The sequence below is a fragment of the Myxine glutinosa genome, chromosome 4, assembly GCF_964187855.1.
Source record: "Myxine glutinosa chromosome 4, kmMyxGlut1.1, whole genome shotgun sequence".
NCBI classification, from domain to species: domain Eukaryota; kingdom Metazoa; phylum Chordata; class Myxini; order Myxiniformes; family Myxinidae; genus Myxine; species Myxine glutinosa.
This window is the reverse complement of record NC_136264.1, coordinates 13,937,119-13,963,139: the sequence shown is the minus strand read 5'-3', so window position 1 is coordinate 13,963,139 and position 26,021 is coordinate 13,937,119. Positions and strand designations below refer to the sequence as shown.

Genomic DNA, 26,021 nt, shown 5'->3' with positions numbered 1-26,021 from the left:
GTGCTTCGGGTGATTGTCATGCTGAATGGTGAACTTCCGTCCCAATTTCAGTTTTCTTAAAGAGGGCAGCAGGTTTTCCTCTAGGATTTTTCTGTGTTTTGCTCCATCCCATTTTCCCTTGTATCCTGACATGTGTCCCAGTCCCTGCTGATGAGAAACATCCCCATAACATGATGCTGCCACAACCATGCTTCACAGTAGGGATGGTGTTCTTTGGGTGATGTGCTATGTTAGGTTTATGCCAAACGTAACGTTTTGCATTTAGGCCAAAAAATTCCATCTTGGTTTCGTCAAACCATATAACCTTTTGCGACATGGCTTCAGAATCTCCTGAGTCTTTTTTTGCATACCTCAAACCAGACTAAAGGTGAGGTTTTTTGAGTAATGGCTTCTTTCTTGCCACCCTATCATACAGGCCAGACATGTGATTTGTGTGGGATATTGTTGTCACATGCACAGAGTGACCAATCTTTGCCATAAAGGCCAGTAGCTCTTTCAAAGTTGCCATTGGCCTCTTGGTGGCCTCTCAGATTAGTCTCCTCCTTGCTTGGTCATCCAGTTTGGAGTGACGGCAGGGTCCTGGTGGTACCATACACCTTCCACGTCTTAATGATTGTCTTGACTGTGCTCCAAGGAATTTTCAAGGCCTTTGAAATATTTTTATACCCATCCTCTGATCTGTGCCTTTCCACAACTTCATCTCGGACGTCTTTTGAAAGCTCCTTGGTGCTCATGATTGAGTCTTTGCTGTGAAATGCACAACCCAGCAGAGGAAACCTACAGGAACAGCTGATTTTATTCTGACATAATCATAATCACTACAATTTAACACAGGTAGAGGCTAATTAACTTGGTGTGTGATTTTGAAGGTGATTGTTACATTTAATTGATTTTCTGAAATTTGTACAATTTGTTTTTCACTTGGAAGTTGTGGGTTATGATGTGTAAAAACAGAGAGGGTGAATTGAGAGAAAAAAAAAAACATTTGTATATAAAGAGATGGTGAATATAACAGATAAAGGGTGAGATAGAGCAGCAGAGCAGGATTTTAGGACCCGTCAGCTGACGCTGTCTGGTCCGGTTGCAGAATCGGAGTCGAGGTTTGACAGAAACTTCTCCACCTTGTCAGAAGAGAAGGACACAGAGTCCAGGAGCAGCTGCGTATGACTGGGTAAGGTGGTAACAGAGAGCGATGGGTTTGGGACACAAGATTTTGAAGCAAACAGAGAGTTGAGGCATTCAGCTTTTTCATTGGCAGTGTCAGCTGTGTCGTCGTTTGAGGTAATGGAGGGGATAGAGGGGGAACAAGCACCAGAAACAGATTTGACCAGACACCACCAGGATTTGGAGGAGGGAGACAGGTTTGAGAGTTCAGTCTTGAGAGTAGAGAGATATTGTTTCCTAACTCTCCTGAGGGTAGACACACACTTGTTCCGAGCTTTGTGGAAGGAACTGAGATTGCCTTCAGTTGGATTAGCCTTCCATGACGCGAAGGCAAGTTGTTTCAAGGCAACTGCCTCACCACAAGATTCAGTGTACCATGGACGGGAGGAAGGGTAAGACAACTGAAGACGAGATGGGATAAATCTGTGCATGAGAGAGAGCAGTTTGCTTTGGAAGAATTCGCAGCATGAGTTGATATCAGAGGCAGTGGAAATGGGAGACCAGTCCAAATGTTTGATGGCTGCTTGAAGACCGTGCCAGTCGGCTAGAGTGAAATGCCAGATTCGTTCACGCTGACGTGGCTCTCTAAATACGGTCAGAGAGATGTCCACTTTAACAAGCAAATGATCAGATGACCAAATTGGGGCAGAAGAAGAAGAGCAGACATTTGCAGGGAAATTAATCATAGCCAAGTCTCGAAGAGAAGATGGACTGTTCACTGAGATCCGGGTTGGGAAAATGACAGATTGTGTCAGTACCAATCAGTCGCAGAAGTCTTTTGCTGAGGTGCCATAGCTGGTGAGCGAGGTACCCGCACCTAGCCAGATAGCATGATGACAATTGAAATCGCCACATATGAGGAAGAGAGAGTTGGGATGAGTGGCTAGAAGTTGCTCCATGTTGTCAGAGAGCAAGATGTAAATGGAGTCATCACTGTTTGGTGGACGGTACAACACACATATGAACAAAAGGTGGGAGCGGAGGGGAAGCCGTAGTCAGATGTACTCCTGGGGGTGTGGTAGATTGAGGGTAGTGCAAGGAGAGTGAGGAAGAGAGTTTTTGATGAAGATAGCAAACCCACCACTAGGACGAGGCTCAAGTCTATCATACCGGAGGAGGGAGTAACCAGGAAGAGATACTAAGGGGTCAGGGACATCTTGAAGGAGGAAAGTTTCTGTTAAGCAGATTAAGTCTAATTCAACCACCAAGTATTCAAGTAAATCAAGTCTAATTCAAGTAAATTCAACCACCAAGTATTTTTGAGGTCATCATAGACATAGGCCAACAACTTATATTAGGGATTTCGCAAGGATCATGCTATACACGACATATTTCTTTCTTTCTTTTTTTTCCTCCCCCCGCCCCCCTGTCCAGATCTGTGAATAGTTTTGTTCCTCAAGTATGCCTCTCCAGCATTGAGAGAATTACCCTGGAGCAACGTAGTTTATCAGCCCCGAAGCAAAATGCTGCTGGTTATTTTATTGCCCATTTAGATGAACTGCACAGATGAATTAAAAGTATGCTAGTATGTTCATGTTACGTTTTTAATAGTGTCCATGTGTTTGTTGTTTTATACTTCTCCCCCCCCCCCCCCCCCTCCTTCCAACGCTTCCTCTCCCCAAGCCCTCTCCCTCCCACAGATCTCCCGATGTCCCTGCTCTCAAATGTTGTGTTTGTGTGCTTCCCCCTCTCTCCCCATCTTGTCTACCGCTCCCCTTATTATATGTTTTGTGTGTCTGTTTGATTTTTGTGTGATTAATGTTAGCTCTTTCACGAGCCTCGATCTTGTATACAAAAAAAAAAAAAAAAAAAAGTCTGGTTTGTCAGAAGCAACCTGTATGGAGAGATCCATCAGGTTTGATCAAAGGCCCAGGATGTTTGAGGTCCATAATGTTAAGGAAGGAGGAGGGGTAGCATCGGATACAAGAGAGGGGTGGGAGAGGGTAAGATGAGGGAATGGAGGATGAGGTAGGAAGAGCTATTGACAGTGTATCAGAGATTGCAGAAGAGCAACAAGAAAGGGCAGGATGAGAAGAAGGAGGACAAAAGCTGCTATACTGAGGAAATGGAAAGTCCCGTTTTTTAGCATTTATGTAAAGGCAGAGACGAGGCGACCTCAGAGTTTGCTTCCTGCCATGGCCCGTGCCTTATACGTTCCCCAGACCGTTTGATCGAAAGAAATAAGAGAGGGAGAGGGTGAGAAATTATTTATTTTTATTTTGAGCTTCCTCTTTGTGTATTGTATATTATTCGTAATTCAGCATCTAAAAAAAGGTGTGATTCATAGCTGATTAACACTTGTCTCCCCCCCACCCCCCGATATCCATATCTATAGCTAACCCGTTATTTATACACCGCCTAATTTTATTTTTTCGCATCAACAACTGTTTTTTTTTTTTTTTTTTTTAGCAATTACACAAAGATTGGTATTCCTGTCAGTGAAGCGACGACGTGTCTTCTATTCTAATACATTATAAAATGCCTCTCCCTCATTACAGTAGTAAGGTCAGTCATGAACAAACCACTCTTCCTCTTCATCAAAATCCTTTCCTTTTCTTCCTCCTCTCTCTACCCTTTTCACCTGGTCATTTCCGCTCGGTAGTCCTACATTTGGTTGGAAATCAGCCAACATCCCCACATTAACAAGGTGCAAAAAGAGATCCCCTTAACTCAGACCTATTAGCTTACTTCCAATCATCAGTAAGGTTATGGAATCAGTCATTACAGATGATATGAGATTCTTCCTTTTCTCCAACAATCTCATCTCAAATCACCAATTCGGATTCAGTCCAGCTCACTCCACCTTGGACATGCTTCTGCTACTCGCTCAACAATGGATGGAGGCCTTCCTTCAAGGCCGTCTCTCTGGACATATATCGTGCTTTTGATAACATCTGGCAATCCCGCCTCGCTCTCCAAGCTCTATTCCTATGGAATCCAAGGCCAACTCCACTCTCGTACCTCCATTCTGTGGTACAGCTATTCCACAAGCTTTGACTCTGTATACAAAAAAGTGTTTGTCTGCCCGTTCGTGTCATACTTAATTATGAAGGCTTTCTGCTGTCGGAATAAAAAAGAACTAGAACACTCTTCGACGTCACGACGTCGACCGATATGCCTCCACCCACATTATTACATCATTATAATACTTGTATCAGGTTTGATTTAAATCCATTCAGCTGTTCTCAAGTTATCACATTTTTACCTGACATGACCTCTGACCTTTGACATCTTGACCCCAAAATTTAATCATTTCATCTTTGCATCATATATACTTATACCAAATTTGCCTGAAACCCCATCACTTGTTCACGAGTTGGCGTGGCAACATAAATTTTGCTTAACATGACCTCTAACCTTTGACCTCTTGATTCCAAAATCTAATCAGTTCATCTTTGCATCATAATACATACTTGCACCAACTTTGGTCAGAATCCCATCACTTAACAGTTATCGCGGTAACAGTATTTTTTTTACCTAACATGACCTCTGACCTTTGGCCTTTGACTTCGTGACCCCAAATATAATCAGTTCATCTTTCCCTCATTATACATACCAGCACCCAGTTTCACCAAGATCCCTTCGGCCGTTCTCAAGTTATCGCGGTAATGAAAACCTATCACGGACGGACTGACGGACAGACAACCTGAAAACATAATGCCTCTGGCGAATTTGTCGGCAGAGGCATAAAAATGTTACCATTGGAAAGCTCATAATCTATTTACTTAAAACCAAAAAAAAGTCAGTTTAATCCCACGGGCGCCTGTTACCTGTCTTTCTGGGATTGAAGAAGAAGATGCAACACATGGAGCTTTAATGTGGTGGTTTCCACCATCGTACTCGTAGAATTTTTTTTTTTTTATGGTACTGTTGGAAGGCTAATAGTCAATTAACTTGGGCCAATTTTCATGTCCATTTAATCACAAAGATTCCTGTTTTAAAAGCCCAGGAAGCCTGTTTTAAAATCAAAAAGACTTTTTACAGGATGAAAGAAGAAGAAGCAGAAATGGGTACTTAATGTAGCGGTTCCAACGGTGACGTTTATAATTATACGACAGCAGGAACCTTTAGTTTAGAAGGACACGGAAGGAGCACACAAAATTATATATAGTAATATTTATCGAAGCAACATCAAAACCATAAACTCACTTAAGTGTGTTCATCAACACTTTTTTCGTACAACTATCGGGGATGCCTCTTCACCTCAACGTGAGAGGGGTACAACCACGTCAACGTTGAGGGGTACAACCACGTCAACGTGGTTGTACCCCTCAACGCAAGTCGGGGACAAAATCTTCCTGATTCTTCCCTGCTGCCCGGGTTCGGGTCCGGGTTCGGTCATGGTCGGAGTGCCGATTGGTCCCCACGGGTCGGCCCTTCCCCTCTTGTCTCTGTCTGTTCTCTTCTCTTCTCACTCTCTATCTCTAACTCTGTCATGGCCCTGACTTTGTGAAGGCTTGGGTACACCATCCTGGATGTGGAGGATCTCTGGGTCGCTCTTGTGAGATAGATCAGCTAGCTGTCTCCGTGCCGCGGGCTTGGTCGAGAGAACTGTCTGGGGCTATACAACAACAACAATTACATGTTATAAAAGATACATTTTTAATTTGTTTCACTTCATTTTACATCCTCATCGACATTCACAGATTGACGTGTAATATGTTTGTGAGGTCAATATGCTGTTTTTATATTAAATCCGTCAGCGAAGTGAAGGGTAGGCACACCTAGCTTGTAACAAAATCACCCTAACATCTTTGACTTAATGAAGACAACATCAGTCAATGGCAAACCACTGGTTAATCTTAAATGAAAAAGCAATTCTCATTTTCGTAACAAAAATTGTGCATATGTTTACATCAAATGAAATCGTGTGTTGCATTTTGCGTCCATTTCCATGAAAGCTTCTCAGGTGTGCATTTTCCATTCCCTAACACATTTCGACTCTGCTACACACTTCTCTGTCGCATTCACTTTGCTATGCTCGGTTGCATTTTTGCAAATTATCTCCATTAGTTTCTCTAAATAGGCCTGGGCAGTTACAGCAGCAAATATCAGCTTTTGAAAAATCAATTCATACAACCACTGATATTCTTAATGGCAGGATGGGTGCAAAGTTCATGCATGAACAGGGCCTGTCGGATGTGTAACCCGAAACATGTTCAGAATAACAACTGCTGCGAATCATCAGGACATAAAATAATCTTGACATAAGGCACACCAGGTTATTTCTAAGACGTGTCTCAAGAATGGCAAACTTAGATATTAGTATTCAGTGAAAAACAATTTTGATCATACCAGGACATCCTCCACAATTATAATTAAAGCTTCCACCAAAGAGAGTATTATTGGGGGTTGGTAGTGAGTGGAGGGGAGAGTCTGGTGCAGGGGTTACATATTGTGTGAGTGAACTGATTTATTGAACTTGCTCTTCCGATGGAGACGCATAGATTTTTCTTACTATAATTTGTTTCATGTGTTTGCCAAATGAGGTCATAGCGAACACCTGTGTAATCTGTCTTTTGTCAGGATAACTTGCTGTGCTGAAATTTAAAAGGCAATGGAATAAAAAAAAATGCAGGAGAATTCTCGTCAAGGTGACTGCTGGTAGCTTCCTGAAGTTCTTCGTGAATGCAAAATGGAAAAGGACTACCGAGTCGAATGCCTGAGGTCAATTCATTATTCATGCATTGATTCGTTTTTTGGGGGAAGAAGCGAGACAAATATCTATAATTACAACTTTAAGAGCAAGATGTGTTGGTCCGTCCCTGCCACAGGTCATTCCAAAGGTGTCAGAGACACATGACAAGTGGGTTGTGGGGTTGGGGTAGGATGAGGTGGGGAGTGGGGGTCGGGAAAGTGCTGGGGACCAAGCACAAGGAGTGCAGCACAGCCTGGTAAGGTGGTAGCTTTTGCATTAGCTGGTTTGCTCATAAATGTGTGCCTGGAGAGGGCAGCGGCATAGAGCAGGGGAGTCGGGAGAGCTTGGCTTAAAGGAAGCTGATTTGTAGAGGCCACAGCTGGCTGCGTAATTTGGATGTGAGCTGGATTCAACCACCTGAAGTCAGATACAAAGAACAGTTAATATCATGTGAATTTAATACTGAGTAGTCATGTGCTCCCAAAGATGATGCTTGGTTAAATCCACACCCTCCCAAACCCAGGTTCTCCTGGTCCTCCCCCCGCCCCCCTTCCGCCCCATGACAATTCAAATGCCACATGTGAGGAAGAGAGAGTTGGGTTGAGTGGATGGAAGTTGGTCCATGTTGGCGGAGAGCAAGATGTAAATTAAGTCATCACTGTTTGTTGGACGGTACAGCACACATATAATAGGTGGGAGCAGAGGGGAAGCCGGAGCCAGAGGTACTCCTGAAGGTGGGGTGGAGAGAGGGCAGTGCAAGGAGAGTGAGGAAGAGAGTTTTTGATAAAGATAGCAACCCCACCACCAGGACAAGGCTCAGGTCTATCATACCGGAGGAGGGAGTAACCAGGGAGAGATATTAAGGAGTCAGGGATGTATTGAAGGAGGAAAGTTTCTGTTAAACAGATTAAGTCTGGTTTGTCAGAAGCAACCTGTTTGGAGAGATCAGTCAGGTTTGAGCGAAGGCCCTGAATGTTGAGGTCTATACTGTGAAGGAAGAGGGTAGGGAGGGGAGGGGAGGGGTAAGATAAGGGAGGAGATGGGGGAGGTTAGGAGAGCTGTTGACAATGTGTCAGAGATTGCAGAAGAGCTGGGACAGGGGGCAGAATGAGGAGGAGGAGGAGGAGGAGGACCAAAGACTAGGTGGTGATTGGATGCGGCATAGTGATAAGTAATATGAAGGGGGGCAGAGTGAAGTAGAAGATTGGAAGAGGTAGAAGAATGAGTTGGAAGAGAGAGGAAGCACAGAGGAGGCAGCCTTGTGGATGAGTTAAGAGACAACTTTGAGGAAGAGGGGTGAGAGGAGAGATTGAAAGGGATGGGTGAGGAGGGAGAATTGAAGGGGAAGGGTGAGGGGGAAGGTAGTGATGGAATGGGGGTAGGAGGGAGTAGAGGGAGGGGACATGAAGTGGGACGCTGGTAAAAGATAGGTTGGTAGGATACGGGCAAGTACAAGTTAAGGAGCGAACAGACAGGGAAGGGATTGACACTGAAGATAGCCAAAAGGAATGATTAATGATCGAAATACAAACATCCATTGCAAACTGTGGTTCTTGAGATTTTCAAGTCGGAGATAGATTTGAAAACGTTGGAGGAGGGCTGATATAAAGGCGAGTTAAGAGATTGGAGAAAGGAAGAACTATAAGAGATTGGAATTTTTTGAATCGGAATGATTGAAAGAGTGATTTGAAAACAGGCTTTTGAAAAGGAAGACGAGTTTATTGCAATAAAAGAGAGAATACAATACAGGAGAAGGAAGTTTAAACATTTAAAACAAAACCGTGAAGGCCGTCTGTGTATTCAACGAAATGAGGGCAGGGAGGCTGAGGGGGACGAAGATTGCAGACAGGTTCAAAAAGGAGAAACAAAGAATAAAAGGAGATTAACAAGCCAGGTGGAGCGGAGCTTGAAGGAACGTGGAGGTGTATACAGTATAAGCACTTGGTTAGTACAGTAGGAGGAACTCCTTTTTCTTATTATCTTACTATAATTCACCAAATGTTCGTCCGTCTGTTCAAAGGTACCGCAAAAACGGCTCAAACGATCGCAATGATATTTTGGGTGGGTATTCCTGGGACTCCCTGGGAGTAAAATAGGCTATATTGTTTTTCCAATTTTTCCAATTTTTCCAATTTTCCAGTTTTTCCAAACACGATGGAATAATATTTACCGATTATGAACAGTGATGTGGCTTTTGTTGAAATTCTACAAATACTGTTTATTCTACGTACCAGGAGAGAGCACGGAGGTATATAATATGGAGAGCCAATTGGCCACCTCGCAGCATTAGCCGCCGTGAAGCCACCGGAAATAGTCTGGCGGCCATATTGGGAAGCCGATTGTTTTGTAAACAAAGCCTGTCAAAGCAAAGGCGTGGCGCACTGATGATGCAGCTGGAGCGAATTTTAGGACCACCGACTATTTAATTAATATAGAATACTAATATTTGAACTGATATTCGGGCTCAGAATCCCGTTCTTTAAGGAAATGGTGTTCATTAAGTTTGAAGTTGATTCTAGACGCATTTTTCCTGGGGAATCCAATGGTTTAGAGCTTGTTTGAAAAAAAAGTGCCCAAAATTACCGCTCGGTGTTCTTTATCGTCCTTCTCATGACCCAATCACCCACTAGTAGGAATAAGAATCCTGACATGTTACACCCCTGTTTAACTCCTGTCTTCACCTTGAACCATTCTGTTGTTTCACCTTGGTCGACGACCGCACATTGAAAGTCTTGGTAAAGGGCTTTTACAAGGTTCACTAATTTTCCAGGTATGCTGTATTTCTTCATTATGACCCAGACTTTCTCTGGGCAAGGAGTCGAAAGCTTTCTAGAAATCTATAAAATTGAGGTACATCGTCGTTTGCCATTCTTTGGCTTGTTCTATAATGTTCCTCAATATAAAGATCTGATTTGTTGTCATGTTATATGATGTTACTTAATTCAGTCATTATATTGTAACTAAGATGTGTATGTTTCTATTACCGAGATGTTAGAAACCAGTCACATAAATGACATGAAACGCTGTCATGTAGTTAACCCACACAATTCTTGGGTTTCGGAAGTTTTTGCTATTCATAACATACAAGACTTACATGTTGCAATGGAACGTTCAGCAGGACATGGTAATTGTTACATGAATAATGGAGTGGAGATATAGACATCTCATGCAACACATCTTTTACAGTTTAAATATTTACATGAAGTGTTGGTGAACTCGCCATATCAGACAAAGGGCAACCCACTTGCAGACTTGATGTCATGTCGCATCAAGAGGCGCTTATATGCGGCAACAAACTGCCGGGCCGTTGGGTTATTCCCACTTCCACATGCAATGCGGACCGCTCCAAAGAAAAGTTCAATGTGGTCTTGGCTCATTTTGTACGTGAGCAGGTATCGCAGGGGAGATGAGGCAGGTTTGACATATGTGAAATACAAAATTGTGACACTCTCTATGCAGATCATGAAACCAATGAAGGGGGTTTTCAAACGCGTATTGGTCATAACTTGACCATTCATGTTTTTGATGTTGGACAAGTAACTGTAGGCAGTATCCAGGAATGGCAGGAAAAGTCCTTCTCGTGATGTCATGAGTGGTGCCTTGTAGTTTCGTGCCAATGGATTGTGAGAATTTAGAATGTCAAACAGTTTGTCCAATGTTTCAATGTATTGGCAGGTAGCCTCACTGCCCTGAAATTATGATAGTTGCAAAGTGTCCCTGCAAAACCGAATTGCATCTGCCACACTAGTGCTCAATGTCTGAGCGCTGTGTCCACCTTCATGACATTGCTCTTCCACTCGATGTGTTTCCGGGAGAGCTTATTTCCCAGACGCAAGCCTTCCCTCTTCTGCAGATCAAAGAGTGCCTGGATGTATTTCCACGCGATGACTTTTTTGTTGCCATCCTCCATCATTTTCATGGATCCAAGACAGTTTCTTGCAAGTTTAAGCATGTGACATGCATCGAGTACTTCGAGTACTTCGGCTTCAGTCGGACGGTTTGACCAGTCCTGTCGAAGTCACTCTCATTGAAGTGATCACTGCACAGAACTGTGGTGCCTGGGGTGGGGTAGAAGGACTCCCTTCTCAGGGCAGATGTCCATTGAGTGCACAAGTCCTTATCCTTTGGAAACCTTGAAACAAAATACATTGTGGTCACAAAATGTGGTTGCGGGTCAAAACCTCAGAGGGCAGTCAAAACATCCGAGTCAAAACGACTCCATATCAAAATAATATTTTGAGTTTCATATGTATAGTTAAATACAACTTCATCTGCTAATGTTTGCCATGTGTCGGACTTTCGTACCTTCCACAAGTAACCCCCATTTGCTCTTTCTGCTCACGAGTGACACAGGAGGGCATGGAAACCCTGACAGTAGTAGACTGGACAATTAAGTTAAGCTCATCACAAATTAAATCACTTGACAATGATCACGAGCTGACGAGTCAATCTCGATACTTCAATCTGAATCAATGAATGAGTCAATCAGACATCAGTCTGACATACTCACATAGCCCTAGTGAATACACAATACAGTTATATTTGAGATCTGTGTCGTATTGCACACCCTGCGCGTGGTCTAACATCATCAAATTCAAACACAGTGTTCAAACTTCATTGAAACTTAATTACCTAGCCCCACCACCGTGACCACGCCAAAAACTGAAAAAGCAGAACACCCGCGATCGCGGTTTGTCACTTACTTGTGAAATGTGCATGTGGAGGCCTTCCCTGAGGTATTTGTGCAGTCAAATGCAACACACTGTGGCATTTTGAAACAGCGCGTTCACAAATAAGACTCCTTACAGTCGGTAAGCATCCAAAATGAATCAGAAATTGTGAGATCAGCTGATTGTGAGATCAAACACGGACGCAGACACAATTGGCTTCCCAATATGGCCGCCAAGCAACTTCCGCTAGCTTCAGCCGACAGCCATCATTGGCTCTCCAGGTTTATTATATACCTCCGTGGGAGAGAGTAGATCGACTCCTGACGAACTCTTCCTATATAAACGTGCGGCTCCGAAGTAACATGGCAGCGTGTGCAATGTGACTGAGAAACAGGTGTAGCGGCCGCTTCTGTGTTACAGATTCGGCGCGCACTCTTCACACATAAACGTGCGACTGAGAAAGACGTGTAGCAGCCGCTTCCGTTTTGCAGAATTCAATCTTTTTTCAAAATGGGCGCCATGTACTGTTTAGATTTTTATGATTTGCGTGTGATATGATTCAACAGATGTTTATATGAATCGTTTAAAATAAAAAAAACCCTTCAATTTCTGATATTTTGCCTTTTCATTTGGGCCTCCCAATTGAAGCCCCGCCCATAGGGCGGGTACCGTTGCTAGTTTTTTGAATGAAGGTTTTGAAAGCAGATTTGAGTAAAAAGAGAAAGGTTGAAAGAGATCTTCAAAGAGTACGAAAAATACTTCACGAACAGAGTGAGGATTGAAAGGTGAAATCAGCAAGATGGAGAAGGATGAGAGGGGCGAGACAACACGTGCTCATGGGGTGGTGTGTGGTGAGGAGGAATTTATTATTATTTCTTTTTTTATATTTAAGCCATTAAAAATAGGGTATAAAGTTGGGACGAAATTGAGGGAGGAAGTAAGGGGTGAAAATAAAAAGACTGACGTTAGTACAGAGCAAGGACAATCGTGGACACACAACGACTAACGAGGGAACTGGGTAGGCCTCAAAATACCTGATACGAAAAATCCGACTAATATTCACAAATCTGCATGAATTTTTTTAACAAAACCGAATTACAATCGCACAGTAAACACAGACATGACAAAATCAACAGTAGAAAATCCGTTTGCAGGCTTTGTTCCTTTTTCAATTTGTAAAAAAAACAAAAAACTGACTTATTATTTCAAATTACTACATGGCTTATAACTATGAATAAGTAAACAAAACTACAGGTTATGAAGTTGTGAAGGTTATATGATTGCATCATCATTGGAGGGTTGGGGTGTCTATGGTAAAGTGTTCCAGAAATGTCATTTTTAACCCGACTGATCTCCCCATCCACAGTGACATAATTAATATTCCAACTAGCCGTCTGGTCACCCGAATACCTTATTGGACATGTGCTCAAGCTCTTGCAGAACATGACAGTGTTGTGGCCTGGAGGAAAGTGTGGTGTGAAATCACCGTCTACAAACAAACGTCTTATATCCGACCCAACAGTGAGGCCACCTGGTTTTGACCTGCCTCGGAAAATATGGAAGGCTTTTAATGGGATCCGAATGGGACATGGTCGCTGCGGCCATTTGATGCACAGGTGGCGGATAATGAGTTCTCCAGGATGTGACTGCGGCAACCTTATCAAACTATGAACCACTCAACAACACTCTGTCATGTATATAAATTTGAGGGTGACATTGCTAAGATAAACGTCCTCTCCTCAAAAGCATTAGACGAGAGCCTGGTGCCCAGGACTAACCACCTCGGTTCTCTGGAGGTCTCAACCCCCTCCAGGGTCCGGTGACACAATCAACCCGAGACACTTCCTCGGACAGCGGCCTGATGGACAAGAAATGCCACACTCCACCAGATCACCTGTGGTTGGACCCCACATCCAAATTCTGCCATTGCAGCTCCCCAACTGCCTGGCCCAACCCAATCTCCCAGGGAGGGCAATCTCCCACAAGGCTGGCCCCGTTAACCTCCCCTACAGCTCGGGGACCAACTCCTTCCAAGGCTGCTCCAAAAGAAATTGTCATTTAAATTTTAACTTAAAACTCCCGGCCTCACGTTCATTATCAGGCTTTTCTGCCCCTCCCTGTAGCCACTGCTGGCCTTGAGCCTCCCACTCTCCCAACATTTATTCATTGTCATGAGCCACGAACTGCTCATGACTCAGAGCTCCTACCTCTTCATTCAAAGCACTAAAATATTTAAACTCCAATTGGGGCTCACACTGACACCAGCCAACATTGGCCTGCCTCTCTCTAAGTGCCCTACCACAAAACTTTTTCCTTCTCCCCCACCCAACGGCCGCTAACACAGACTCCGTGTACAGAGAGTCAAAGACTCCGGGCGCAGGTCCAGCCTCGCTCCCACTCTGAGAACACTTGCTCGTTGCCCCACACACCGTAAGGCCGAACACATGGCTTACCAGCTCAGGCTTGGCTGCCTGCCCATACTCCGGAGCCCCCCCCCCCCCTCCAGATTTGCTCACCCAAATTAATAATTTCTGTTCTATTTCTCTCTATTTTACCATTCATGTCTCTCTTTTGGGTCTTTGGGGTCTTTTGGGTTTTTTGCATCCTCTGGGTTTTATGGATCCTCGGGGTATTTTAGGTCTTTTGGGTCCTCAGGGTCTTTTGGGGCCTTTGAATCCTCCGGGCCCTCTGGGTCTTTTTGGATCTTTGGGGTATTTTGGGTCTTCATTGTCATTTGCATCCTTTGGGTCTTTTGGATCCTCAGGGACTTTAGGGTCGTTTGGGTCCTCTGGGTCCTCTGGGTCTTTTGGATCATTTTCGACTTTTGGGTTATCTTTTTCTTTTGGGTCTTCGGGGTCTTTTGGGTTCTAGGGATCTTTTGGGTCCTCGGGGTCTTTTGGGCCCTTGGGGTCTTTTGGGCCCTTGGGGTCTTTTCAATCCTCTGGGTCTTTTGGGTCTACTGGGTCCTTGGGGTCTTTTGGGTCCTCGGATTCTTACAGGTATTTTGACTGTGGTGGACACACAGTCGTGTTCAGATTGCCCATTAAAAGCCTCTCAAATTCTTCCTAAAACTTCACTCAAAGCCTTTAAAACCTAGCCTTATGAAGTGGGACAGACATCAGACACCAGACATCTGTACAAACACACAAACTGATATTGCGGTTTTGTTTTGTATACTTAGACTAGGCGCGGTATGAGGGTTAACACATATAACATGATAAATGGAGTGGGAGACAACAGGAGGAGAGAGAGGGAGGCACAAAAACAGTGGGGAACAGGGATACCAGGAGATCTGTGGAAGAGAGAGGGATGTGGTGGGGTACAAAGTGGGAGTGGGATCGAAGAGATTGTGGGAGTTAAAGAGTGAAGAGGAATTAAAGAGTGAAGGTGAGAAGAGAGTCTCGATTTTGGAAGTTTTACCAGAAGAAGGTTTTTGGCAGACATTGAGCGTCCTGCAGGAATATTTGGCAGACAGATCACAGACAGATCAAGGGGGTGCAAGGCAGGAGAGAAGGCGGTAGAAGACAGAAAGACCACCAACCTGCCTGCGGAGGCGAGTGATAGGCCCTCAGAATCAGTTTCATCGCGGGAGATACCAATGATTCTGAAAGCCTTGATTTCTACAGCGTGAAGCTGAGCTAGGTGTGAGGCAGGAGCACCAGCCCAGAGGCGGGAACAGTATTCCATAAAGGTGCAGATGAAAGCTTTCTATGTGGTGAGGAGATCACGTGTGCGAAGGAAGGACTTCACACGACAGAGGATGCCCAGTCGGCGACGGGCTTTGGAGGCCAGCTTGGAAATGTGGTTTTCCCAGGAAATATCATGGCAGATAGTGAAACCCAAAAGCTTGAGTGACAGAACTTCTTGGAGAGGATTGTTGAGAAAGTAGATGGGAGGGTTGTCCAGTCGGTCTTTTCATAGAGACAAAGTAAGAGTGTGAGATTTGTCAGGATTGAAAGACATGTTCCACTTGTTTGCCCAGTCTGTGATTTGGTCCAGGTCTGCAGAGAATGATGACTGCCAATCTGAGGGATGAGGTATGGAGCAGCAGATAGTGGAGTCATCAGCAAAGAGATAGAGAGGATTTTCCAGAGAGTCAGAGAGATCATTGATGAAGACCAGAAATGGCACAGGGCCAAGAACACTACCTTGGGGAACTCTAGCCTGAACAGGAAAGAAAGATGAGGGAATTCCATTCAGGGCCACACGTTGACTGTGACCAGAGAGGAAGTCCACCAGCCATGCTTGGAGATTTCCATTGATACCAGAGGAGAGTTTGGTGAGCAGAGCTGGGTGCCAGACCGAATCGAAGGCACGTGATATGTCAAGGGAGACAGCTCTGATTTCCTGTTTGGCATCGTGGACCTCCATCCATTGTTGAGACAGCAGAAGCAGCATGTCCAGAGCAGAGTGACCTGGTCTGAAACCAAATTGATGATCAGAGATCAAGCCATTGGAGAAGAGGAAAGATTTCATATCCGAAGCAATGATGGATTCCATGACTTTGCTGATAATTGGGAGCAGGCTGATTGGTCTGTAGTTGCAAGGATCTGTTTTTGCACCTTTTTGTGTAAAGCGGTGATGTTGGCTGATTTCCAGGATGCTGGCAGATGACGTTGAGCAAAAGATAGGGTGAAAAGTACAGAGAGAGGGTGAGATAGAGCGGAAGAACAGGATTTTAGGGTCCGTGGGCTGATTCCGTCAGGTCCAGTTGCAGAATCAGAGAGAAGGACACAGAGTCCAGGAGCAGTTGGGTTCGACTGGGTCAGGTGGTAGATTTGTAGCAATTTCCACGAATTCGCTTATTAAATGTTTATTTGAATTGTCGATTTTTGTACTTGGGAGCCCATTGCGTTTATTTCAAGCTTTGTCGGTGTTGTTGTTATTTATATTTATGGATACACGACTAATAAAGAAAAAGAAATGATGAAGGATCAGTGTCACGTGGAGTCAAAATTTCCACCTGTCTTTACCTTCGTAAAAAAATAGACGAAATTGATCGATCGTTTTTTTTTTCATGGAACAAATTATTCGTTCGATCCGAAAGCCAAAATCGATCACGGTTATTCCTTCGGAGTGATTAATCAATCTGAAGTTCGATCCGTCGTGTGTTGTTTGTGCAGGAAATGGACACCGAGCGGGAACGTGTAAACGATTTAAACGTTTACCGTAAATGTACGTACTTAATGAACGTTCATGATCACATCTCACGTTACACACCTAGCGCGGATCCGCCTCTTCCTGTATTTGTCGTTCGTTTACCCTTTCGATCGCTTTTCGCGCTTCGTACTCTTACCCGGAGCGGACGACGGGACACGGCCCAGGAGGGTCGGCCTGGCGGGATCCTGAGGGCAAGGTGGCCGGGCCTAGGCAGGGCCGCAGATCCATGGGGACCCGCGATGGATATCGGTGCTGTGGCACTTGGGAGTGTCGCTTGTATTTCATACTGAAGCTCGTGTTCCTCACGTACACGGCCGTGTTCTGGGTACGTACTCGAGCCGGAGGTACTTCATTAACGTGTCCAACATCACATCTTCCTCGTCCTTGCCCCAATTCTATGCGTATGTCACGTTTCCAATCTCTGATCAGTTTTCCTGTAATATTGCGAATATTTTACTCAGCTCTGTTTGAACCTGATTTTCCTGTTTCTTATAACATTTCATTGCAATGATATTTATTTTTGTCAAGAAAACACTATTTGCAGAGCTCTGTCGAACGTTTCAAGCGTTGCTTGTATCCCCAGGGCACAGTAACGGTGGAAATGCTCACTTCCGCCTTTGTACAGTAAGAAAGGGTGGGCTTTGTTACTTTTCTTCTTCATATGCCTCTTTTTATTTCTTTCTGCTTCTTCTTCTGTTTCTTATTCCTCCTCTTCTCTTATTCTTTCTCCCTATTTTTTTTCTCCCTCTTTTTTTTCTCCCCCTTTTTTTTCTCCCTCTTTTTTTCTCCCTCTTTTTTTTCTCCCTCTTTTTTTTCTCCCTCTTTTTTTTCTCCCTCTTTTTTTTCTCCCTCTTTTTTTCTCCCTCTTTTTTTCTCCCTCTTTTTTTCTCCCTCTTTTTTTTCTCCCTCTTTTTTTCTCCCTATTTTTTTTCTCCCTCTTTTTTTTCTCCCTCTTTTTTTCTCCCACTTTTTTTCTCCCTCTTCTTTTTCTCCCTCTTTTTTCTCCCTCTTTTTTCTCCCTCTTTTTCTTCTCCCTCTTTTTTTTCTCCCTCTTTTTCTTCTCCATCTTTTTCTTCTCTCTTATTCTTCTCCCTCTTCTGCTGCCTCTTATTTTTCCTATTCTTCTTCGTCTTTTATTGCTTTTCTTCCTCTTATTTTGATTCTTATTCTACCTCTTTTTCTGCTGATTCGTCTTCATCTTTCCACTTCTCTTCTTTTTCCTCTTCTTCTTCTTCAAATGTAACCTCCTCTTCTTCTTCATATTTTCTGCCACGTCTGCCTCTTCTTCTTCACACACACATCATGTTCGTGTTAACATAGAGTATTACTCGTAATTACCCTCGCCAGAGGAGAGGGTATTGCATTTGAGTCCCTTTGTTTATACTTGGCAATTTTTTTTTTTTTTTTTTGCAAGTTGATCACTGCGGTTTGTGTGTTTGTTGGTTTGTGTGTTTGTCTGTCCGCTCAGTTATACTTCCCCACAGGTCGCAGTTTTTAACCGAGCTTCACGAAACTTCACCAAATGGTAGAGTTCGTGGTCCGACCAAATCCTATATATCTTTGAGGTCAAAAGGTCAACATAGGCCAAAGGTCAACCACTTTTTTTCAAATTTCTAAAATCCTCAATTTTCATCCGGCTGACTTGAAATTTGAATAGGATTTACATATCGGCGAACTGAATTCGACCACCAACTATTTTTGAGATCAGCTTCGGCTAAAAGGTCAATATAGGCCAAAGGTCAAGCACATTTTTTTGGAATTTCTAAAATCCTCAATTTTCATCTGATTCACTTGAAAATTGAAAAGAATTTTTATATCAGCTTAGTGAAACCAACCACCAATCATTTTTGAGGTCAAAATAGGCCAAAAGGTCAACATAGGCCAAATTTCTAATATCCTCAATTTTTATCCGATTGACTTGAAATTTGTTTAGGATTTTCATATCAGCGAACTGAATTCAACCACCAACTATTTTTTTGATCAACATATGTCACAAGATCAACATAGGCCAAAGGTCAACCACTTTTTTTCCAATTTCTAAAATCAGTTTTCATCCGATTGACTTCAAATTTGAAGAGGATTTTCATATCAGCCAACTGAATTCAACCACCAACTATTTTTGAGATCAACGTCGGTCATAAGGTCAACATAGGCCAAAGGTCAACCACTTTTTTCCAATTTCTTAAATCCTCAATTTTCATCCGATTGACTTGAAATCTGAATAGTATTTGCATATCAGGTCACTGAATTCAACCACTAATTATTTTTGAGGTCAAAAGGATGCTCTAGTGAGTGCCATTCTACTTCGTTCTGTTTTGCCAAATGTCGCTCTATGAGTGATTTTTCATCCGTTTATTTGTTTGTCCGCACAGAATAAATATGATTTTCTCTGCAACCGTTGGCCCGATTGACAGGAATTTCCACCATAGGTGCAACTCCACCTTAAGAATTTTTAATGATAATTATGACGTCATCGGTCACATGGCATTAGCGCCATCTTGAGACATGGCTCATTGTAAAGAACTCTCCATGGGGAATAAAATATGTTGATGACGATGTCATAGCTGCCTCCATTATGACGTCATAATTCGACAAGTACAAAACTTCATCCGATCAAGATGAAATTTCTTGAGCGTCATCTAGGGATAAATTGGTGGAGGAAAAAAATAAAAAATGATGACTTCATCGGTCATGTGATTCTGCCGTCATATTTGTTTTTAACACAAAAGCCTTAAAAACCACTGAAAAAAAACATCCTGGCGAGGATCTGCAATCTCTGATTGCTCTTTCTTGTTCTCCACTGTTTTCTTCTTTGTTCCTGTTTGTGATTCCCATTGCGTTATGATTATTTTGTGCGTTAGCTCGTGTCCAGCTATGTCAGCATGGTTAACATCGCGCATGTGAGTTAGTCACAACTGTTCAACACGTGCTTTCGAGGACCTCATAGGCACGAATGACGAGGGACCTGCAGTGGATATTTTGTATTTTAACTTCCGTAAAGCATTTGATGCTGTTGCGCACAAGGTACTATTGATGAAGATTGCATCACATGGTATCAGAGGAAAACTCCTTCCTTTCTTGGGTTGGAGCATTCCTGGAGTTCTATAAATAGTGGTGTGCTACGAGGTAGTGTACTAGGACCCCTTTTGCTTGTTATATCTTTATTAACGACCTGTCAGAATTGATGAAGAACTTTGTGTACATTTTTACTGATGACACAAACATTATGACACGAACCCTTTAGAACCCTTTAGATTTTAGAATGACCCTTTAGAATTACCCTCTAGAACGTTTTAGAATTCCCCTTTATAATTACACTTTAGAACTCTTTAGAATTACCCTTTAGAATTACCCTTTAGAACGTTTAAGAATTGCACTTTAGAACCCTTTAGAATTACACTTTAGCATTACCATTTAGCATTAGCTTATTTTTAGAATTACTTTAGCTACTTCAGGATATGGGCGAGGTTTTAATCTACACCCTCCTCCACAAGCCTCCCTCCCCACAAGGAAATTCTCTGTGTATGTTTGTGTAGTTCTGAAAAGAAAAGAAAAATGCAAATCTCCACCAAATTTGCCATACGTGTTGTAGGTACCCAGGGTCAGGTTATGGGCATATCTTTCCCCACCTCCGCCCCACGAAAGGAAATTATCTGTGTGCATATGTGTTTGTATGTCTGAAAATCAAGAAACCAATCTCAATCTAGAAAGCATCTGAAAATGCAAAGCCCGTCTGCATCCGTTTTGTATTCAGACGTCGTCTTCTTTTTCCGTATGCTCAAACGAATGAAAAAAGTTGGGAAAAAAAATACACAATGAAAATTTATGATTTTAAGCAGCCTTGACCTTTGTGCTTTAGATCTAAAAGAATAATCAGCTTCTACCTTTTGATTGGTGAACCAATTCTGTGACCCAAAATCAATTTCTTAAAATTTCAGGTCAATTGGACAAAAATTGGTGATTTTATGTAACCTTGACCTTTGACCTTTTGATCTAAAAAAAGCAATCTGCTTGTAGCTTTTGATTTGTGAACCAATTCAGTGACCCAATATGCAAATTCTTAACATTTCAGGTCAATCGGATGAAAACTGACGATTTTATGTGATGCTGACCTTTGACCTTTTGACCAAATTATTAATTTGCCTTCTCCATATTCTCGTAATAAAGCTTAGTTGAAATTTTGATGACAAAACTCAAATGGTATTTTTAAATTTCAGGTCAATTGGACAAAAATTGGTGATTTTATGTAACCTTGACCTTTGACCTTTTGATCTAAAAAAAAGCAATCTGCTTGTAGCTTTTGATTTGTGAACCAATTCAGTGACCCAATATGCAAATTCTTAACATTTCAGGTCAATCGGATGAAAACTGACGATTTTATGTGATGCTGACCTTTGACCTTTTGACCAAATTATTAATTTGCCTTCTCCATATTCTCGTAATAAAGCTTAGTTGAAATTTTGATGACAAAACTCAAATGGTATTTTTAAATTTCAGGTCAATTGGACAAAAATTGGTGATTTTATGTAACCTTGACCTTTGACCTTTTGATCTAAAAAAAAAAGCAATCTGCTTGTAGCTTTTGATTTGTGAACCAATTCAGTGACCCAATATGCAAATTCTTAACATTTCAGGTCAATCGGATGAAAACTGACGATTTTATGTGATGCTGACCTTTGACCTTTTGACCAAATTATTAATTTGCCTTCTCCATATTCTCGTAATAAAGCTTAGTTGAAATTTTGATGACAAAACTCAAATGGTATTTTTAAATTTCAGGTCAATTGGACAAAAATTGGTGATTTTATGTAACATTGACCTTTGACCTTTTGATCTAAAAAAAAAGCAATCTGCTTGTAGCTTTTGATTTGTGAACCAATTCAGTGACCCAATATGCAAATTCTTAACATTTCAGGTCAATCGGATGAAAACTGACGATTTTATGTGATGCTGACCTTTGACCTTTTGACCAAATTATTAATTTGCCTTCTCCATATTCTCGTAATAAAGCTTAGTTGAAATTTTGATGACAAAACTCAAATGGTATTTTTAAATTTCAGGTCAATTGGACAAAAATTGGTGATTTTATGTAACCTTGACCTTTGACCTTTTGATCTAAAAAAAAGCAATCTGCTTGTAGCTTTTGATTTGTGAACCAATTCAGTGACCCAATATGCAAATTCTTAACATTTCAGGTCAATCGGATGAAAACTGACGATTTTATGTGATGCTGACCTTTGACCTTTTGACCAAATTATTAATTTGCCTTCTCCATATTCTCGTAATAAAGCTTAGTTGAAATTTTGATGACAAAACTCAAATGGTATTTTTAAATTTCAGGTCAATTGGACAAAAATTGGTGATTTTATGTAACCTTGACCTTTGACCTTTTGATCTAAAAAAAAAAGCAATCTGCTTGTAGCTTTTGATTTGTGAACCAATTCAGTGACCCAATATGCAAATTCTTAACATTTCAGGTCAATCGGATGAAAACTGACGATTTTATGTGATGCTGACCTTTGACCTTTTGACCAAATTATTAATTTGCCTTCTCCATATTCTCGTAATAAAGCTTAGTTGAAATTTTGATGACAAAACTCAAATGGTATTTTTAAATTTCAGGTCAATTGGACAAAAATTGGTGATTTTATGTAACATTGACCTTTGACCTTTTGATCTAAAAAAAAAGCAATCTGCTTGTAGCTTTTGATTTGTGAACCAATTCAGTGACCCAATATGCAAATTCTTAACATTTCAGGTCAATCGGATGAAAACTGACGATTTTATGTGATGCTGACCTTTGACCTTTTGACCAAATTATTAATTTGCCTTCTCCATATTCTCGTAATAAAGCTTAGTTGAAATTTTGATGACAAAACTCAAATGGTATTTTTAAATTTCAGGTCAATTGGACAAAAATTGGTGATTTTATGTAACCTTGACCTTTGACCTTTTGATCTAAAAAAAAGCAATCTGCTTGTAGCTTTTGATTTGTGAACCAATTCAGTGACCCAATATGCAAATTCTTAACATTTCAGGTCAATCGGATGAAAACTGACGATTTTATGTGATGCTGACCTTTGACCTTTTGACCAAATTATTAATTTGCCTTCTCCATATTCTCGTAATAAAGCTTAGTTGAAATTTTGATGACAAAACTCAAATGGTATTTTTAAATTTCAGGTAAATTGGACAAAAATTGGTGATTTTATGTAACCTTGACCTTTGACCTTTTGATCTAAAAAAAAGCAATCTGCTTGTAGCTTTTGATTTGTGAACCAATTCAGTGACCCAATATGCAAATTCTTAACATTTCAGGTCAATCGGATGAAAACTGACGATTTTATGTGATGCTGACCTTTGACCTTTTGACCAAATTATTAATTTGCCTTCTCCATATTCTCGTAATAAAGCTTAGTTGAAATTTTGATGACAAAACTCAAATGGTATTTTTAAATTTCAGGTCAATTGGACAAAAATTGGTGATTTTATGTAACCTTGACCTTTGACCTTTTGATCTAAAAAAAGCAATCTGCTTGTAGCTTTTGATTTGTGAACCAATTCAGTGACCCAATATGCAAATTCTTAACATTTCAGGTCAATCGGATGAAAACTGACGATTTTATGTGATGCTGACCTTTGACCTTTTGACCAAATTATTAATTTGCCTTCTCCATATTCTCGTAATAAAGCTTAGTTGAAATTTTGATGACAAAACTCAAATGGTATTTTTAAATTTCAGGTCAATTGGACAAAAATTGGTGATTTTATGTAACCTTGACCTTTGACCTTTTGATCTAAAAAAAAAAGCAATCTGCTTGTAGCTTTTGATTTGTGAACCAATTCAGTGACCCAATATGCAAATTCTTAACATTTCAGGTCAATCGGATGAAAACTGACGATTTTATGTGATGCTGACCTTTGACCTTTTGACCAAATTATTAATTTGCCTTCTCCATATTCTCGTAATAAAGCTTAGTTGAAATTTTGATGACAAAACTCAAATGGTATTTTTAAATTTCAGGTCAATTGGACAAAAATTGGTGATTTTATGTAACCTTGACCTTTGACCTTTTGATCTAAAAAAAAAGCAATCTGCTTGTAGCTTTTGATTTGTGAACCAATTCAGTGACCCAATATGCAAATTCTTAACATTTCAGGTCAATCGGATGAAAACTGACGATTTTATGTGATGCTGACCTTTGACCTTTTGACCAAATTATTAATTTGCCTTCTCCATATTCTCGTAATAAAGCTTAGTTGAAATTTTGATGACAAAACTCAAATGGTATTTTTAAATTTCAGGTCAATTGAATGAATATGGATGTTTTTAGGTGACGCTGACCTTTGACCTTTTGATCTAAAAAAAGCAATCTGCTTGTAGCTTTTGATTTGTGAACCAATTCAGTGACCCAATATGCAAATTCTTAACATTTCAGGTCAATCGGATGAAAACTGACGATTTTATGTGATGCTGACCTTTGACCTTTTGACCAAATTATTAATTTGCCTTCTCCATATTCTCGTAATAAAGCTTAGTTGAAATTTTGATGACAAAACTCAAATGGTATTTTTAAATTTCAGGTCAATTGGACAAAAATTGGTGATTTTATGTAACCTTGACCTTTGACCTTTTGATCTAAAAAAAAGCAATCTGCTTGTAGCTTTTGATTTGTGAACCAATTCAGTGACCCAATATGCAAATTCTTAACATTTCAGGTCAATCGGATGAAAACTGACGATTTTATGTGATGCTGACCTTTGACCTTTTGACCAAATTATTAATTTGCCTTCTCCATATTCTCGTAATAAAGCTTAGTTGAAATTTTGATGACAAAACTCAAATGGTATTTTTAAATTTCAGGTCAATTGAATGAATATGGATGTTTTTAGGTGACGCTGACCTTTAACCTTTTGACAAAATTATTTATTTGCCTTCACTGTGTTATCATTGGTGAAGTTTTGATGACAATAACTCAAATGGTAAAAAGGTTACAGTCTGGATAGAGACACAGACAGACAGACAGACTGACAGACAGACACACAGAAGTGATTACAAAACCCATCTCCTGCTGTGCAAGGGACGACCGGCTAACAAGGAAACTATATCATTGGCCCATCATTGCCGTGGTGCACTCTTGGGTTAATTTTTGCTGCAGCTTTAAACGTCACTCTTCTTGATTGTTTACTGAAGTCTAAATAACCCAATCTTGACTGGGCTGTTGTTGTTGTTTCATATACAGTCTGTGGCTGCTGGCTGCATCATTTTATGGAGGCGTGGCTCTGCCTCTGACGCGGTGTCCCTGTTACCAGTAAGTTGGTACTCATTTTGCCGACCTCGGAAGGATCACAGGCTGAGTCAACCCACCTGGTGTTATTTCAACGGCACCACAGGGGCTCAAAATCAAAACCTTTAGATCTTAAGCCAGCCACCTTAACCGTTAAGCCAACATAAGGATTCTTGATTGGGTGGAAAAACTCCATAGGGCTTCCGGCACACGTGTAGTGAAAACGTTTAAATCTTGTAAATATTTTCAAATGTTTGTGTGTGCGCGTTGTACATTACTCTTTCACGGTCGAACCGTAGTACCTGTATACCCCAATGTTTGGGTGTAGGCACTTTAGAATCTGACCAAAGTTATAATCCACCACATATTGCCCTTGTTGCGAAATCTTGAATTGTGAAAGATGATGGGAATAGAGCCCGTGATTGATGCTGTGAAGAGGAACAGGTTGAGATGGTTTGGTCATGTGTTGAGGAAGGATGAAAGTGACTGGTTGAGAAGAGTGATGGAAATGAATGTAGAAGGAAGTAGAGGACAGGGAAGACTGAGAAAGACTTGGCTAAAGATGGTGGAAGAAGAAATGCGGGCAAGGGGGTTAACAAGGAGAGATGCAGAAAATAGGGCAAAATGGAGAAGACCGCAAGGCTAACCCCCGCTCTAGCAGGGAAAATGGCCTTTTAAAATGCATGTTGTTGTTGTATATTACCGTTGTTGTCTGTTTTGAGGCTGCAATAAAAGTGTATATTGGGATGTGGGGTCAGGCAGTGTTTCCATCGGCCCGCAGGCAAAAGGTAATTCCACCATGAGGCTAATAACTCCTTATCTTTTCAATGTCCAACACATCCCGAAACCAGCGACAGGTAAAACTAACCCAGCCGGGCAGCACTGGTTACCCCTTCCCCCAAGCTCCCTCATGGGAAGCACCGCGTACTCCCTCAACCTTACCCTCGCACCCCCTAGGCAGTGCCGGATACCCCCACCCCAGGAATCAAGTACCACCTATAGTCACACACACACACACACACACACACACACACACACACACACACACACACACACACACACACACACACACACACACACACACACACACACACACACTAA

At 41.6% G+C, this 26,021-nt stretch overlaps 1 protein-coding gene and 1 long non-coding RNA gene across 4 annotated transcripts in view; one reads left to right on the top strand and one right to left on the bottom strand.

Moving 5' to 3' along the window:
- LOC137424449 (uncharacterized) overlaps positions 1-16,855 on the bottom strand; it is a 40,618-nt gene extending 23,763 nt beyond the window's left edge. The window contains exon 1 of the long non-coding RNA XR_010983929.2: positions 16,769-16,855. This is a non-coding gene — a long non-coding RNA (uncharacterized LOC137424449). The remainder of the gene's footprint in view (positions 1-16,768) is intronic.
- The window catches only part of LOC137424448 (tetraspanin-15-like), a 242,881-nt gene continuing 233,459 nt past the window's right edge, over positions 16,600-26,021 (top strand). For all 3 annotated transcript variants that reach the window (XM_068111919.2, XM_068111917.2, XM_068111916.2), the window contains exon 1: positions 16,600-16,957. In XM_068111919.2, the coding sequence (XP_067968020.1) occupies positions 16,859-16,957 (99 nt within the window). In that variant the 5' untranslated portion in view covers positions 16,600-16,858. The remainder of the gene's footprint in view (positions 16,958-26,021) is intronic.